General features: G+C 48.4%; 1 protein-coding gene and 1 long non-coding RNA gene across 3 annotated transcripts; one reads left to right on the plus strand and one right to left on the minus strand.

The window, feature by feature from the left end:
* Positions 1-236: 236 nt before the first annotated feature.
* On the minus strand, positions 237-6191 carry LOC130266165 (zinc finger protein 239-like). Of its 2 annotated transcripts, none has more exons than XM_056515519.1 (2): positions 6081-6191; positions 237-3481 (listed from the first exon to the last, which is right to left on the minus strand). In XM_056515519.1, exon 2 carries the CDS (start codon positions 3452-3454, stop codon positions 2630-2632), a length of 825 nt encoding a protein of 274 aa, XP_056371494.1. In that variant the 5' UTR covers positions 3455-3481; positions 6081-6191; the 3' UTR covers positions 237-2629. The 2 variants fall into 2 exon arrangements, with proteins under 2 accessions (XP_056371494.1, XP_056371495.1); XM_056515520.1 differs by having other exon boundaries at positions 237-5338; positions 6081-6155.
* A 40-nt stretch (positions 6192-6231) lies between these two features.
* Positions 6232-13784, plus strand: LOC130266203 (uncharacterized). Its single transcript, XR_008842754.1, has 2 exons — positions 6232-6423; positions 11758-13784. It is a non-coding gene; the product is annotated as an uncharacterized LOC130266203 (long non-coding RNA).
* Positions 13785-14307: the final 523 nt, after the last annotated feature.

Here is a 14307-nt window from a genome sequence, read left to right on the forward strand (position 1 = left end):
TGTTGGATGTTTAAACGGATGATGAGAAATAAAAGCAAATCAAATCCACAAGAAAAGCATTTCCTTGTCCATGCCAGCTGAGCATGCATATGCTTGAGAGGGAGGGACGGACTTTTTCTGGAAGGGATATCCACCTCACTGTCTCCAAAATCTTGGTCTTTGCCCCAGTTCCTTCGCATTTGGCTGTGGAAGACACTCTTGGGCAATAGGAAATCAAAATCCTGGAATCAGTGAGGTTGGATTTAGTGCTTTTGGTTTATTAATTTTAACTTTTTTTGTTGCGAGATAGGATTAGGAGGAAGGCAAAAAACAGGTTTAACTTTAAATGGTATAATGAGAAATTTTATTACTAGAAATCATAAGAAAAAAAAACTTAGAATAAAACTTTACTTTTTTTTTATACTAAAAACATACAAAAAACAACTCAGCTTACCATCTTTAAAATAACTTTTACTAACTTACTTGAAAGAGGAGACTTGTTTTCATCTATGAAGATTTCTTCACAAGAAAGTTTTCTTTTGGTTTTGATCTTACAGTGATTAGCTTCCCAGGAGAATGGAAATCTGATTACTATCTATAAACCCTTTTTTCAAACTAAAAGTTTTTCTCCCAACTTTTACTGAGGACCATATTAACTTATGAGGCAAACCTTAACGATTATATCAATTTAAACAAAAACTTAATTTATTTTTGAGAACAGAGGGGTTTTTTTCTTTTTCTTTTGGCGGGGGGGGGTTTACAACTGTGTTATTTTTATTATTGAAACTTAGGGGATTAAAGCGATTTTAACATTTGCTTACTGTGGATGATACCAGAGCCCCCGAGAAAGGCCACTTAGACATCGTGCCCTAAGACAAAGAAACCCCTCAGAGCAATGCTCCCCCTCCCTATCAAAACCTCTGTTATCTATTAGGATTCCTATTGGTCTTTAACATTGTTATGTGATTGGTTTTTTCTTACTTAGAATTTTAAAATAATTGGATAGCTTTTTAACTTGTAGTTTTATTGGTTAGAAACTCAATCATTTTGAAAGCTATAAAAACCCTTTGTTATACTATGTAATCCGATTTTGCTAGTGGAACCCCTTTGGAGGTAGAAACCACCTTCGGAACCTCTGCAGCAAAGTCTCAAAATCTTTTTAGCTAGCTTTGTAGCTGTTCTACCTCGAGGACTCTCGGAGCTATCCGAACTCGTAGCAGTCTGAATCTAGAATCCCCCTGCTAGTTTCAGCAGTTACAGTTTACTTTAATATTAATGCCTTTGTTTATATTTACAGTTAGAACAGCTATATTCACTTCATAATATTTTTATGTGTTATAGAGGAAACAAGAGCATTTTCTCCTTTGTTTAAAAAAAGAGAAATTTTAGTTCACAACTTTTTTCCTTTCTTCACTTGGAATTTGACTTTTTGTTTGATTTTGGTGTTTTTATATTGTTTCTGTGTGCATTACTATTTTGGTTTTTATCTCTTTTGCTTTTGTTTTTTGTTTTTTTATTTAGGAGAGAGAATAAAGTATCTGTAAAGTTTTATTCCAGGCATTGAAGGAATTAATACCTTGCCATACCAGAGGGTTTGTGATTTTTTCCAAGTATGGCAGTCAGAGTTATTTACAATAAAGAGTCTTTCAAGGCCACGCTGGGGGCTGGGTGAGGACTGTAGGGTTTAGTCAGAGAAGCGGTGATGAGTTTCTGGTTTCATGGCTGTTCTCCAGCACCCGCTGCACTCAATCCCAGCCGCGGGCCGGGGGTTCTTCCTCCACCCTGCCCAGCAGACAAGGCTGTGGGGGCCTTGCCAGAACGGGGCTCAGCTGTTTTTCCCCCAGGCCGTGGGGGCAGTGGGGCGGGCCCGGCTGTTCGGAGCCGCTCCGAGCTGGGGCAGGGCAGGGTTCTGCTGAGCCGCGGCCGTGCCAGGGGGCAGGGATGTCAGCAACGGGCCTTTCCTTTCTTTTCCCTGGATATCCGGGTCCCTGCTTGAAAACGGGGCCCAGCAGCTTCCTGAGCTCTGAGTCAGAGCCCGCCTGCCCCTGCCCGGGCCGCGTGGAGGGGGCCTGGGCTGGTGTGACTTTGTGAGTGGTTGGAAGGGAAAGAGAACTTTCCCAGGGCTTTTTGTCTTTACATGCGTGTTTCACAAAGAGGCATAGACTTGTTATTGCTGTAACAATGTGTCAATATTAAAAATCCAACACTAACTGGTTCATGTCAGATACAAGGAAAACTGCCCAGGTCTCGGCAGGTAAATTTCAGGAAATATTGACCAAATACCACACGGGAAAAGACCTCCAAGACCATCCATTATTCCTGGATGCCACCAGAGGATAGGATTGAACACAGAAGAATTTCTGGGGTTGAAAGTGAGCAAATCCACTCTCCCCCAAGGAATTCCCCATGTCAGTTTGCGTCCCAATGGACATTCCTGCCCCTGTGTTCACCCAGGTGCCCACAGGGAGACAGGATGATGCAGAGCCCCCCAGCCAGGTGCCTTCCCAACATGGATCACCAGGACCACAGATCACCAGATCTGCCCAACAGGGGTCACTGGGGATCATCCAACACTGATCCTCCCATGGGGGATGGAGCTGGAGCAGAGCACGAAGCTCTTCCCACACTCGGGGCACTCACAGGGCTTCCCTTAGTGGTGCCTCCGTCGGTGTTTGGTCAAGGTTGAGCTCTCTGAGAAGCTCTTCCCACACTCCGGACACTCGTAGGGCCTCTCCCCAGTGTGGATGCGAAGGTGGACAGTGAGGGTGGAGTTGTATTTGAATCCCTTCTTGCAGTTGGGGCAACGGAAGGGCCTCTCATCTGTGTGAATCCGCTCATGTTTGAGGAGATCGGAGCTGGTCTGAAACATCTTCCTACACTTGGGACACTCGTAGGGCCTCTCCCCAGTGTGGATGCGCTGGTGTCTTCTCAGACTGGAGCTGACCCCAAAGCTCTTCCCACATTCCAAGCACGTGTAGGGCCGTTCTCCAGTGTGGATCACCTGGTGCCGCATGAGGTGAGAGATGTCTCTGAAGCTCTTCCCACATTCCCTACACTCGTAGGGCCGTTCCCCAGTGTGGATCACCTGGTGCCGGATCAGGCCGGAGCTCTCTGTGAAGCTCTTCCCACATATCCCACACTCATATGGCTTCTCCCCAGTGTGGATCCTCTGATGCTTAATCAGGTCAGAGCTGTCTCTGCATCCCTTCCCACATTCCCCACACTCATAGGGCTTTTCCCCAGTGTGTATCCTCTGGTGTCGGATCAGCTCAGAGCTCCACCTGAAGCCCTTCCCACACTCCAAGCACTTGTGGGGCTTCTCCCCTCCATGAGGCTTCTCCACCAGCTCTGAGCTCCGCCTGCATCTCCGGCCGCTTTCCTGGTTCAGGGAGGGTCTTTCCTCCTCACAGCTCCATGGGCTGGGTTTGCAGCCCCTACTTCTGAGGCATCTCTGGGGCTTTTCCTTCTCCTCCATCTGCCCACGCCTTGGGAATGAAAAATCCTGGTTTTGGAAAAAAAAACAAGAGGAGAGGGCCTTGGGCTGGGGGTTTCCTCCTCGCCCAAGTGCAACTCAGGAAGACAGTGGGCATCTTGTGTGTATAAGAACCTCCAAAACACCAAGATTCAGCCCAAAAATTCTCCAAACATCACAGCACAGATGAAAAACCCACCAAACAACAAGATTTGGCCAAAACTCCCTCCAAAATAGAAATATTCAGCCCCTGAAAAAAACAAAACCACCAACATTTTGCCCAATAAAGCTCAGAAATGCCAAGATTGACCCCCTGAGAAAACTGTGGATCCCTCTCTGGTCACCTGCTGCATGTGATGGGGACAACGCTCCTGGGGCTGGGGAGAGGCTGCAGATACAGGGAGGGGTGGAACCTTGTGCTCCTTCCAGTTTCTGCTCCTCCTCCTACATCCCCACACTTCCTCACATTCCTCTTCCTCCTACTATTCCTCCCTCTCCTGCACAATCCCACCTTTTCCTCCCACATGAAGCGTTTGACCATTTGCATTGGAATTTCTTGTGTATATACATGGGAAACTCTTAGTGATGGCAAAACATCGGTATGGGGTATTCAGTGTTACCCTTTAGGATGAACTTTGCAATACTGGAAGAGCTTTAAAGATGACACTTTAACAGATAAAATGTTAATAGAATATTGGTAATAAGAAAAAAAAAAAGAAGGTTGGGGGGTGGGCACCTATGAGTCATCCAATGGTGGCTCTGGAAGGGAAGCATCAGTTCCAGACAGCCTGGAGAAGAGCTTTAGAAATGCAAATTAACACTGCTGGGGCCAAGTGTGGACAAGGTGCCAGAGTATTCTTGACTGGGGGAGGAATTTGGCAGATTCCCTCTGTCTCTCACCCCAAACCCTGCCTGCTTGCACAGATGGAATTTGCACATCTAAAGGCAGAGCCCACAGTGAGGGTATCTGACTGCAACAGAAACTGTTTAAGCCGCAAAGGGAAATAGCAAACGCAGAATGTTGTGAGAACTTTACTAAAAAAAGTGGGGGGGAATATCCCTCTCCCCACTCCAACATGTGCTGTCACTGTCTGTTATATAAGGTGTATTAGAGCACTTTAGTGTTTTTGTCAGTCCAGAGAAATCAGTTAGGAATCCAAGTAAAAGATGATTTAATTAGAGAAAAGTGGCCAATTGATACAGCCCTGGCTGTAAAGAGCTTCGAAAAATGGGGAATAGATGAACAGACACCACAACAAATCCTACAACACCATGGACCAGTCCCTGGGAACCCTAAGAAATACATATTAGGTGACAGAAAATTCACTCATATTTTAAGTGGCACAATTAGGTTATAAACTAAATATTTTTATAATTATTACAGCTACAACAACTATTCATGATGCTATTATTATTATTTTTATCGCTATTATTATTATTTTTAGGTACTAAAGAACATATTATCACTTCTTGAAATAATAATCAATTCGGCAGCACCAGCTCCTGACTTTCCTGCTGACCAATCCAGGGAAAGGAAGAACAAGACATGTCACCACGGGATGGATTCAGATTATCAATTAACAGAAGGAGAAGGAGTTTGTGGAAAACAAAATGACTCAAATTGCTGTTTCCCAATAGAGGATAACTGCAAAGCGGTGAAACAGATAACAAAGGAAATAAGAAATTTGCTCATATTCTGGTCCAAATGTACAGAGGATGGCAATGGGATGAATTTTCTGGTTCCCTGGCAGACCATGACCATAAACGAATGCTGTTCCTCCTCTGATGTGCTGCAGCAACTCTCATCTTTTTCCCATGCACGACACCTTGCTGAGTGCAGCTCATTCAGCAGCTGAGCAAGGGGATGCAGGCCTGATCCAGAAACGGCTACAAAAGGACAGGGAGTGAGGGCACTGAGAATAATCCCAGAACCGAAGAAGACCCAGAAGAATAAACAGTCAATGAGTGAATCTGCCTGGAGTTCGAGCCAGGGACTTGTACATGAGAAAGCAATGGGAGAAATCTTCCGTTTCAGAAAATGGTACTAATTGACACAAACTGCTGCTCAGCCAAGATCCTGCTCAATTCCTGGACTTAACAGAGCGGTGAAAATCGGATGTTATACTAAAGGAGCGGTGCATATTAAGGAGGACATGCAGCAGGCGGATCGGGAAGTCTGATTCTTCTAAGTGGCCTTTCCTTTTTTTTGGGAAAGGGAGAGAGAGATGGAGCCGGGAAAATGAGGATAAAAAGGAGGCTGTGCTTAGAGACCGCATGGCAAATGCCGCATGGTCTCTCCACTTGTTCATCAATAAAGTCACTTTTACAGGACCCCTCTGTTTCCTTTGGTCACACAGACCTCTGGCCACGTGAATTTTCCCGCACAGCCCTGGGCACAGCGCAGCCAGCTCAGTGCTACCCACAGGAACGGCACGAGCCGGCGCTGCTCCGGCAGCAGCTCCTGCCAAGGGCCTAGCAGGAAGGAGACCGCGAGCAGCCGCTCCCGCAGCGCCCTCAGCCCAGGGGGAACACGGGCCGGGCACGGCGCAACGAACCCGCCAGAGCCCCCTGCCGTTCCCTCCGCCCGAAACGAGCCCCGAGCCGCTGCAGAACCGAGCGCGGCTCCCACCTGCGCTGGGGCCACCTCCGAGCTCCGCCGCCGCCTCACCGGGCTCCGGCCGCTGCAGCCCGTCCCAGGTCACGCAAACACCCCGAAAATGGCGCCCTGGCGGCCAATCCGGGGCCGGGCTTGTCCCCGCTCTGCCCAATCAGCGCACGAGAAGGAGGAGTGACGGCAGAATCAGACAATCGCAGCTAGGGGCCGGCTCTGCACCTGGCTGTGAGTCCCCTCGCCTCTTCCCCTCGCTCCGCCATTTCTCGGAAACCTCGCCTGAGGAGCGGTTCCCGCGTTGGGCCCAGCCCGGGCATCGGGCCAAGGAAGCGCTGCTGCCCTGAACCGCCTGGAGGTCGGGGTGAGCGGGAGCTGCGGGCGGTGGGAGCTGGGAGTGAGTCCGGGATGGAGCCGGGACCCACGTGGAGCCCGAGCCGGGCAAGGGATGTTTGAGAGAGGCCCCAAGACTATGCGGGAAAATTCACGTGGCCAGAGTTTTGTGTGCCCAAAGGAGACAGAGGAGTCCTGTAAAAGTGACTTTATTGATGAATAAAGGGAGAGGCCGTGCGGCATTTGCCATTCGGTCTCTAAGCACAGCCTCCTTTTTATCCTCATTTTCCCGGCTCCCTTTCCCAAAAAAAAGGAAAGGCCACTTAGAAGAATCAGACTTCCCGATCCGCCTGCTGCATGTCCTCCTTAATATGCACCGCTCCTTTAGTATAACATCCGATTTTCACCGCTCTGTTAAGTGCTTCTCCTTCTCCAAGTCCAGGAATTGAGCAGGATCTTGGCTGAGCAGCAGTCTGTGTCAGTTAGTACCATTTTCTGAAACGGAAGATTTCTCCCATTGCTTTCTCATGTACAAGTCCCTGGCTCGAACTCCAGGCAGATTCACTCATCAAGCTTGTTTGTTCTTCCTGTGTCCTCTTTGGTTTTGGGATTATTCTCAGTGCCCTCACTCCCTGTCCTTTTTAGCCGTTTCTGGATCAGGCCTGGCTGCAATCTGCATCCCCTTGCTCAGCTGCTGAATGAGCTGCACTCAGCAAGGTGTCGTGCATGGGAAAAAGATGAGAGTTGCTGCAGCACATCAGAGGAGGAACAGCATTCGTTTAAGCCGTGGTCTGCCAGGGAACCATGAGAACGAGTCCCATTCCCTTCCTTTCTACACTTGGACTGGCATGTGATCTATTTTCTTACTTCCTTTTTAATCTGTTTCACCACTTTTCAGTTATGTTTTATTTTCATACCTTTTCCAGACCAGGTGTCTCAAATTGTTCCTGGGTACAGTGTCTGGGATGGGTGTTCCTTGATGTTTGCTGATGGTTATTGATATTTTGTTAGTGGTCGTTATCTTATGGGGACCTTTTGGGCCATTCCCGGTTCGTTGCGATGTTGAACCCATTTCTGTTGAGTGGTGAAAAATCCCTTGAAAAAAACTTTTATAATTTCTTTCCCAAGAACAAGGCAAACCATGCCTGAGTAGAGAAATAAGGCTTTTAAAAAATTAAAACTAGATATCTTTTCGAAAACCAGCCCTGTTTTGGTTTTTTTGTGATTTTCTAATCGTGCCTCTTCCAGTGTGTGAGTGTAATTGAGAGCCAGAGTGGAATTGTGCAGTTGTGTTCCCCAGCAGCTGTGGCAGTGCAGGCACAGAAAGCAGCGAAGCTGCAGCAGTGGCAGCAAGGATTGGCCCCAGTGGCTGGAGATGCTAAAGGAGGGTGCCCAGGCAGAGGATTTGAGCAGAGGATGTGTGGGCAGGCCCAGGGGCTTCCCCCAGCTGTGGAGCCCTGGCTGCTGCTGCGTTGCCTTCAGTGCAGGCTCAGTGGGGCCTCCCATGCTGGTGCTGCAGCCGGGAAGTGCAAATCTGCAGGGCTTGAGAGCCCCTGAGCCCAGGGTGAGGGGTCCCCCCGTGCTGAGCTGTGCTGGGGCTGTTTCTGTGCTCAGGGACACTTGGGATGGGCCACGGCACTTGGCCACCAGTGGTGCTTCTCTGCACTCCTCAGGCAGGACCCGATGTCCTGGTCGGATGTTGGGAAGAGCAAAGTGCCAAGTCAGGCTCTGTGCCAGCCCAGCTTCCTGGGGGAGAGATTTCATAAGAGACAGGATTGAGACCACAGACTGTGTATGTATACATCCCTTATCTGCATCCCTCACTAGGTGGAGAATGATTAGTGTAAGGAGTTCTGAAGAGCAGTTCCAAGGGAGATAATTGAATATCTACTCTGAGTCTGGCTCTTATTCTTGCCAAAGCCAATGGCAAAAGCTGTACCTGTGGCGTTTTGGTTTCTATCAGCAGCTTCCAAAGGAGTTTCTTTATTTCTCCATCCATTCTTTCTACTCGACCTGAGCTCTGGGGGTGCCAGGGCTTGTGTTGGTCCCATTGTATTCCTAAAGCAGCCATAACCCCCTTAAGGATCTTTCCTGTAAAATGAGTTCCCCATCTGAGTCTGTAGCTTCCACTATCCCTTATCTTGAAATTACATGTTTCTGAAATACCTTAATAAGCCATCCAGTTATTGGTGTAGAGGTGAAAATTGCTTTTGCCACCCTGTTAGCTGCCATGCTGTCAGCAGAAGATATTTGAGCCTCCCTGCTCAGGGCATTTCAGTGCCAGGCTCTTCCAAGCACACACAGCTCTGCCGGTTGAGCTGACCATGCGGGCGGTAACCTCTGCGTGCTCTAATTCCCTTCCTCAATCAGAGCATGTCTTGGAACTCTTTTCCCTTCTCCTGCCCTTGCAGACCCATCCATAAACACATTTTGTCCCTCAGGCCAGGCAATGTCTCATCAATCTCTCCCAGCCTGGCTCTGGAGCTCTGTCACTTGAATGCAGCCATGGGTTTGTTCCTAGCCCCCTGTGCAGGCTGTTTAAACAGGAGGCTGGCTTAAACCCTTCCCCTGTCCTCAATTCTAAATCCTCCTGTGCTACTGAACAAGTTTCATTCTGTAATAACTGAGCACTGCTCATCCATGTAGAAGCTCTTTTGGTTATCAAAGCTTTAACTTGGTGCGAGACTTGAACCACAGGAGGTCCTCCTGCCATCAGTTTTTGGGCCTCAGGTACCATTAAAGCTGTGGCTGCACAAGTCTGCAAGAGTGAGCCCACTCTGGCCACTAGGTTAAATATTTCAGTGCAACAATTCCTTTGGCATGGCCTTGTGTAATACTCACATTTTAAAAAATGAGGTTCACTTTCCTGGTTGATACTTTAAGGTTTAATAAAAGCCAATAAGAGTCAAACAACAAAGCAAAAGGTTATAACAGCAGGGTGCTTGTTCTTCAGCCAAGAGCACACCTTAACTCAGAAAACAGTTGCTTAAATGCATCATTCTGTTGCATATTTTTAAGTCTTCATGCATTATTCATAATCATTCTCCCCCAACCTCTAAATCCACATTTTTCCCTTCTCTGGGAGTCTGGAGTCTCATAGTCCAAGAATGTGATGAATTTCCTGTTTATTTTCTACCATTCTCTGAGTTTGTTGCATGAACAAAAGCTTTTTACATTAGCATGGTATACTCCAAGAAAAATATATTTATCACTGTACTATTTTAAAGTTTTGTTAATAGCAAAACTAAAGGAAACTACTCATACAGCAAAGCTTTCCAGCATTATACATATAGAATTCATTTTAATATTTGCTAAAAGCCAATAATATAATATGTACTCAACCACACATATAATTCTAATTTTGTTTCTGAGTCTGGAAGAGCCATGGCTCGGGCACCAATCATTTTGGTTTTATTTAGTTTTCTGAGGTCTTTCTGTTTCTCATTTCCATACCACAATACTGAGGGTATCTGGGGTTAAAAAGTCATACAATGTTCTTGCTAGAGCAGGGAATCCTCAATCCAGGTCCTGCAATTCCCTGTTAATCTTCAGAATTGTCCCACCTCCATTTTAGTGCAAATGCTGGGAATCTACTTGGAGGTAGGGCCACGGACGTGTACATAAGGAAGAGACAACAGAACCCATCAGGTTCAGAAAATGTTATTAACTGACCACACAGGCTGCTGCTCAGCCAAGGTCCTCCTAAATTCGTGAACTTCCAAAAGAATGAAGTTTCATTTCTCCAGTGACCCAAACAAAATGCTGAAAAGATGATTCTTCCACATCCAATCCACATTTCCCAGCTGTTCCTTCTTCCTGGACCTTGTGCTCCCCTGCCCTCCCCAGCCCGTATCCCAGAGCCGGTCCCTATCCTGCCACAGTGTCCAAACGCGGCCCCCCCAGCAGGCAGGACCGGCAGCTCCACGGGGCCGGGCAGCGGCCGGGGCGTCCCGCAGCCTCCTGGGGGTTGGGGGCCACTGCCGGCCCTGCCCGGGGGGTGCTGGGCTCAGGCAGCACCCGACACTGAGCCCCGGCTGCCCCACAGCCCTGGCCCGGCCCTGCAGCTCCCCACAGGCCCCTGGCCCATGCTCCCGGTGCCGCACCTCTGCGCCTGCTCCTGCCACTCCCCAGTACAGAAAAACCCCCTGAAATCCTGACCTCCTTGTCTGCCTGTCCTGGGAACCAGGGATACAAAGGATCTGGAGCAGTTGGCAACTTCTGAGGATAAGAGCCTGCTGAAAAACATCCCAATCCTCAGTATTTTTCTCTTCTCTTTTCCATCCTCCATTTTCTTACCACATAGGTTTCTCCTGCCTCTTCTTTCCTGAACCATATTCCTGCACGCTCCCCGTCACCCATTCCCTTCCCATCACACCAAGAGCATCCATCCCCTCTTGTCTAAATTCCTTCTCGATTTCCCTTATTTTCCCCTTGGGTGTCCATGTCCTTGATTACCTCTGGGAGAATGTGCCAATTCCCTCAACATGCTCCCAAGGAACCCTTCAGAGGTATTTTGGGATCATCATCCATTGTGCTTGGAGCCATATCTCCCAGCATTTCTCACCTGGACCCCACCTGCACCCCCCAGGCCCCAGCGCCCCCCGCAAGGGGATTTTGGGGAGGTGGGAGGGGGCAGCGCCATGACCGGGCCCCCCCGCGCTGTCATGGCGGGAGCGGCTGCAGTGGGGACCGAGTGCGGGCGGGAGCAGCCGAGAGCCCAGCGCTGCCCCAGCCTGAGCTGCCCCAGCTCCATCCCTGCACCTGCGCTGGGATGCTGTGGGTGTGGGGGGAAGAGGGAGCTGGCAGTGGGTGCTGTGCCTGGGGGCAGCAGGAGAAGGGAAGGAGAAGCAGGGCTGAAGAACAAATTGGTCAAACGATGTGCATGGTAGGAGAAGGTGGGATTGTGCGGGAGGAGGAAGAAGGGGAATGTGGGAGGAGCAGGGACACAAGAGGAGGAGGAGCAGAAACACAAAGCAGCACAAGGTTCCACGCCTTCCTGTAGCTGCAACCTCTCCCCTAGCCCATGGAGCGTTGCCCCTCCACATGTAGCAGGTTACAGGGGAGGGGGATCTACGATCTTCGCAGGGGTGAATTTTGGTATTTTTGAGCTTTATTGGGCTAAATGTTGTTGCTTTGGTTTTTTGCATGTTCTAAATCTTTATGTTTTGGAGGGGGTCCTGGCTAAATCTTGCTGTTTGTGGGGGTCTTTTTTCTGTGTATTGATGTTCCTAAGATGTTTGAGCTGAATCTTGGTCTTTTGGAGGTTCTTAAGGACGCAAGATGCCTCATGTCTTCCTGAGTTGCACTTGGGCAAAGAAAAACCCCCAGCCCAAGACCCTCTCCTCTTGTTTTTTCCCTACACCAGGATTTTCCATTCCCAAGGCATGGGTGCATGGAGGAGGAGTAAAAGCCCAAGAGTTCCCTCATGAGGAGAGGCTGCAAATCCAACTGTGAGAGCTGCAAGGTTGAAAGACCCTCCCTGTGCCAGGATGGCAACTGGAGATCCAGGCAGAGCTCAAAGCTGGTGGAGAAGCCGCATGGAGGGGAGTAGCCTCACAAGTGCTTGGAATGTGGGAAGGGTTTCAGCTGCAGCTCCTGGCTGATCCGGCACCAGAGGATCCACACTGGGGAGAAGCCCTATGATTGTGGGAAGTGTGGGAAGAGCTTCAGGCGCTCACACTTGATCCAACACCAGAGGATCCACAATGGGGGGAAGCCTTATGAGTGTGGGAAATGTGGAAGAATTTCTGAACAATATGTCATCTGATGCTGCACCAGGTGATCCACACAGGGGAGCGGCCCTACACCTGCTTGGAATGTGGGAAGAGCTTTGGGTGGATGTCCGCCCTGAGAATACACCACTGCATCCACTTCAGGGAGAGGCCCTATGAGTGTACTGAGTGTGGGAAGGGCTTCTCACAGAGCTCAGCCATTATCCGACACCAAGGGAGGCACCACTAAGGGAGGCCCTGTGAGTGCCCTGAGTGTGGGAAGAGCTTCGTGCTCTGCTCCAGCTCCATCCCCCATGGGAGGATCAGTGTTGGATTATCCCCAGTGATCCCTGTTGGGCAGAGCCCTGGTGATTCGTGGTCGTGGTGATTCCCTCTTGTGTGAGGGGAAGGGGTTGGAAAGATTTCTTTCCCTTCTTGTCCTGCTGTGATTTGATTGGTAATAAATTCCCTCCCTGTGTCCAGGCTGGGTCTGTGATGCCCGTTTTGCTACTTGGTGAGGGATGTTTCTCCATCTTGAACTGGCGCAGGAATTCTTGGTTAAATTTTCTCTCCCCTGTTGCAGCTGGAGAGGCAGGGTCAGAGTGGCTCGGTGAGTGCCTGGCATTGGGCCAGCATCACCCAGGCCATGGGCACCCCTGAGATCCCAGTGTGGTGATGCATTCCCCCACTTCTAGGGAAAGTGCCAACCCATACTGTGGCAGGGATGAAGCATCATTATGACTGGAGCCCACTCTATTGTGACCCCATTAATAGAAATCCAAAAGGAGACCTTTGAGCTCTCCTAGGCCACCATGGGCTGTGACCAGCAGTGTCCCTCTGAGGGGGCCTCTCAGAGCCAGCAAACCTTGGCTTTGCTGTGCCTGGAGGATCATTGAAACACGACTTGTCCTGGGCCGATCCCCTCACTCTTCAAGGCCTGATCCTTTGCCCAGCAGGAGATGCAAAAACATCTAAAGGGAGGATTTCACTGAGCTCTGAGGGGAATTTTTCACAGATACCTTGCTTGCACTGACTGTTCCTGTCTGTGTGTGTGCCCCTGCACATATGCTATAGCAAATCTGGGAGAAATACAGCTTTCCTAGATGTGGAAGTACCTTGGATATCTAAGTTAGGCTTGTAAGGAAGGTTCAGTTATAGTTATGGACTTACTTAAATGCTGCTAAGTGTTGTTCTTTTGCTAAGTTGTTAAATGTAAGTAATAAACTATGTGTTATTTTTCTATTACGTTGCTAAGTACAACTTGGAAGTTGCAGTTAGAAGTTAGGTTAAATGCTGTTATGTGTTACTGCTCATTTGAATTGTGAATTCAAAAGTTAAGTTCGGTGTAAGTTCAGTGTTTTTCCTCTGTTGAATTGCTAGCCTAAGCACTAAGTTAAGTTACAAATTAAGGTAGAAGTTAAAGTGCTGCTCAGTATTGTTAGGTTTTTAGGCCGTGTTCCTTTTTGCCCACACTGTCTTTTGTCCCATGCACCTAAACACAGCACACACCCACATTCCCTATAGAGTTCTCAGTTCACTTCTGCTTTGGTTGTCTGGATTTTGTTTGTTTTGTTGTTGCTTCTTTTCCTTGTTGTGCCTTAGCTGTCCTGTAGGCAGTAGAGTGAATCTTGCCAACAAACTTTTGCTTCATTGCTTAATATTAAATCTGACTTTTTCTCATGCCCTTGCCACTGATTTTGAAGTGATCTCAAACACTCTCATTCATGGCAGCACTACAATGTCCTGCATCACCAAGGGGCCTGACACACACCCGTGTCACAAAGAGCCACATCCTGTGGGAGAGACAGGACTTCTGGACAGCAAAACGATATGATTATGCAGAAGCCGATTTACTGTTTACTTTTTAGCCCTACTTATACATTCTAAAACTACTGTCTATGCAGTCATGTATTTCTTGATCGGTGTCTCTATGCTGTTCACGCGCCCTGCACGAGCCCCTCAAAGACCATGATTGGTGGTTGTCCTTTATCTTGGATCTTCTAATCTTGGTATTCTGTTTTTCAGCTCCTTCTCTACTGATTTAGCACAGTTTATGTTTCAGTGGCCTTGAAGGGTCTCAACAAGTTGTTGAAAAACCCCTAAAAATGGCTCATCCCATGCACCTTTTATAGACATTGATCTAATCTAAGAAATACACAGAAAACAGCTAAGCATGTGGAAGAACAGTAAAATATGCAGAAAAA

This window comes from Oenanthe melanoleuca, unplaced genomic scaffold, assembly GCF_029582105.1.
Source record: "Oenanthe melanoleuca isolate GR-GAL-2019-014 unplaced genomic scaffold, OMel1.0 S001, whole genome shotgun sequence".
NCBI classification, from domain to species: Eukaryota; Metazoa; Chordata; class Aves; order Passeriformes; family Muscicapidae; genus Oenanthe; species Oenanthe melanoleuca.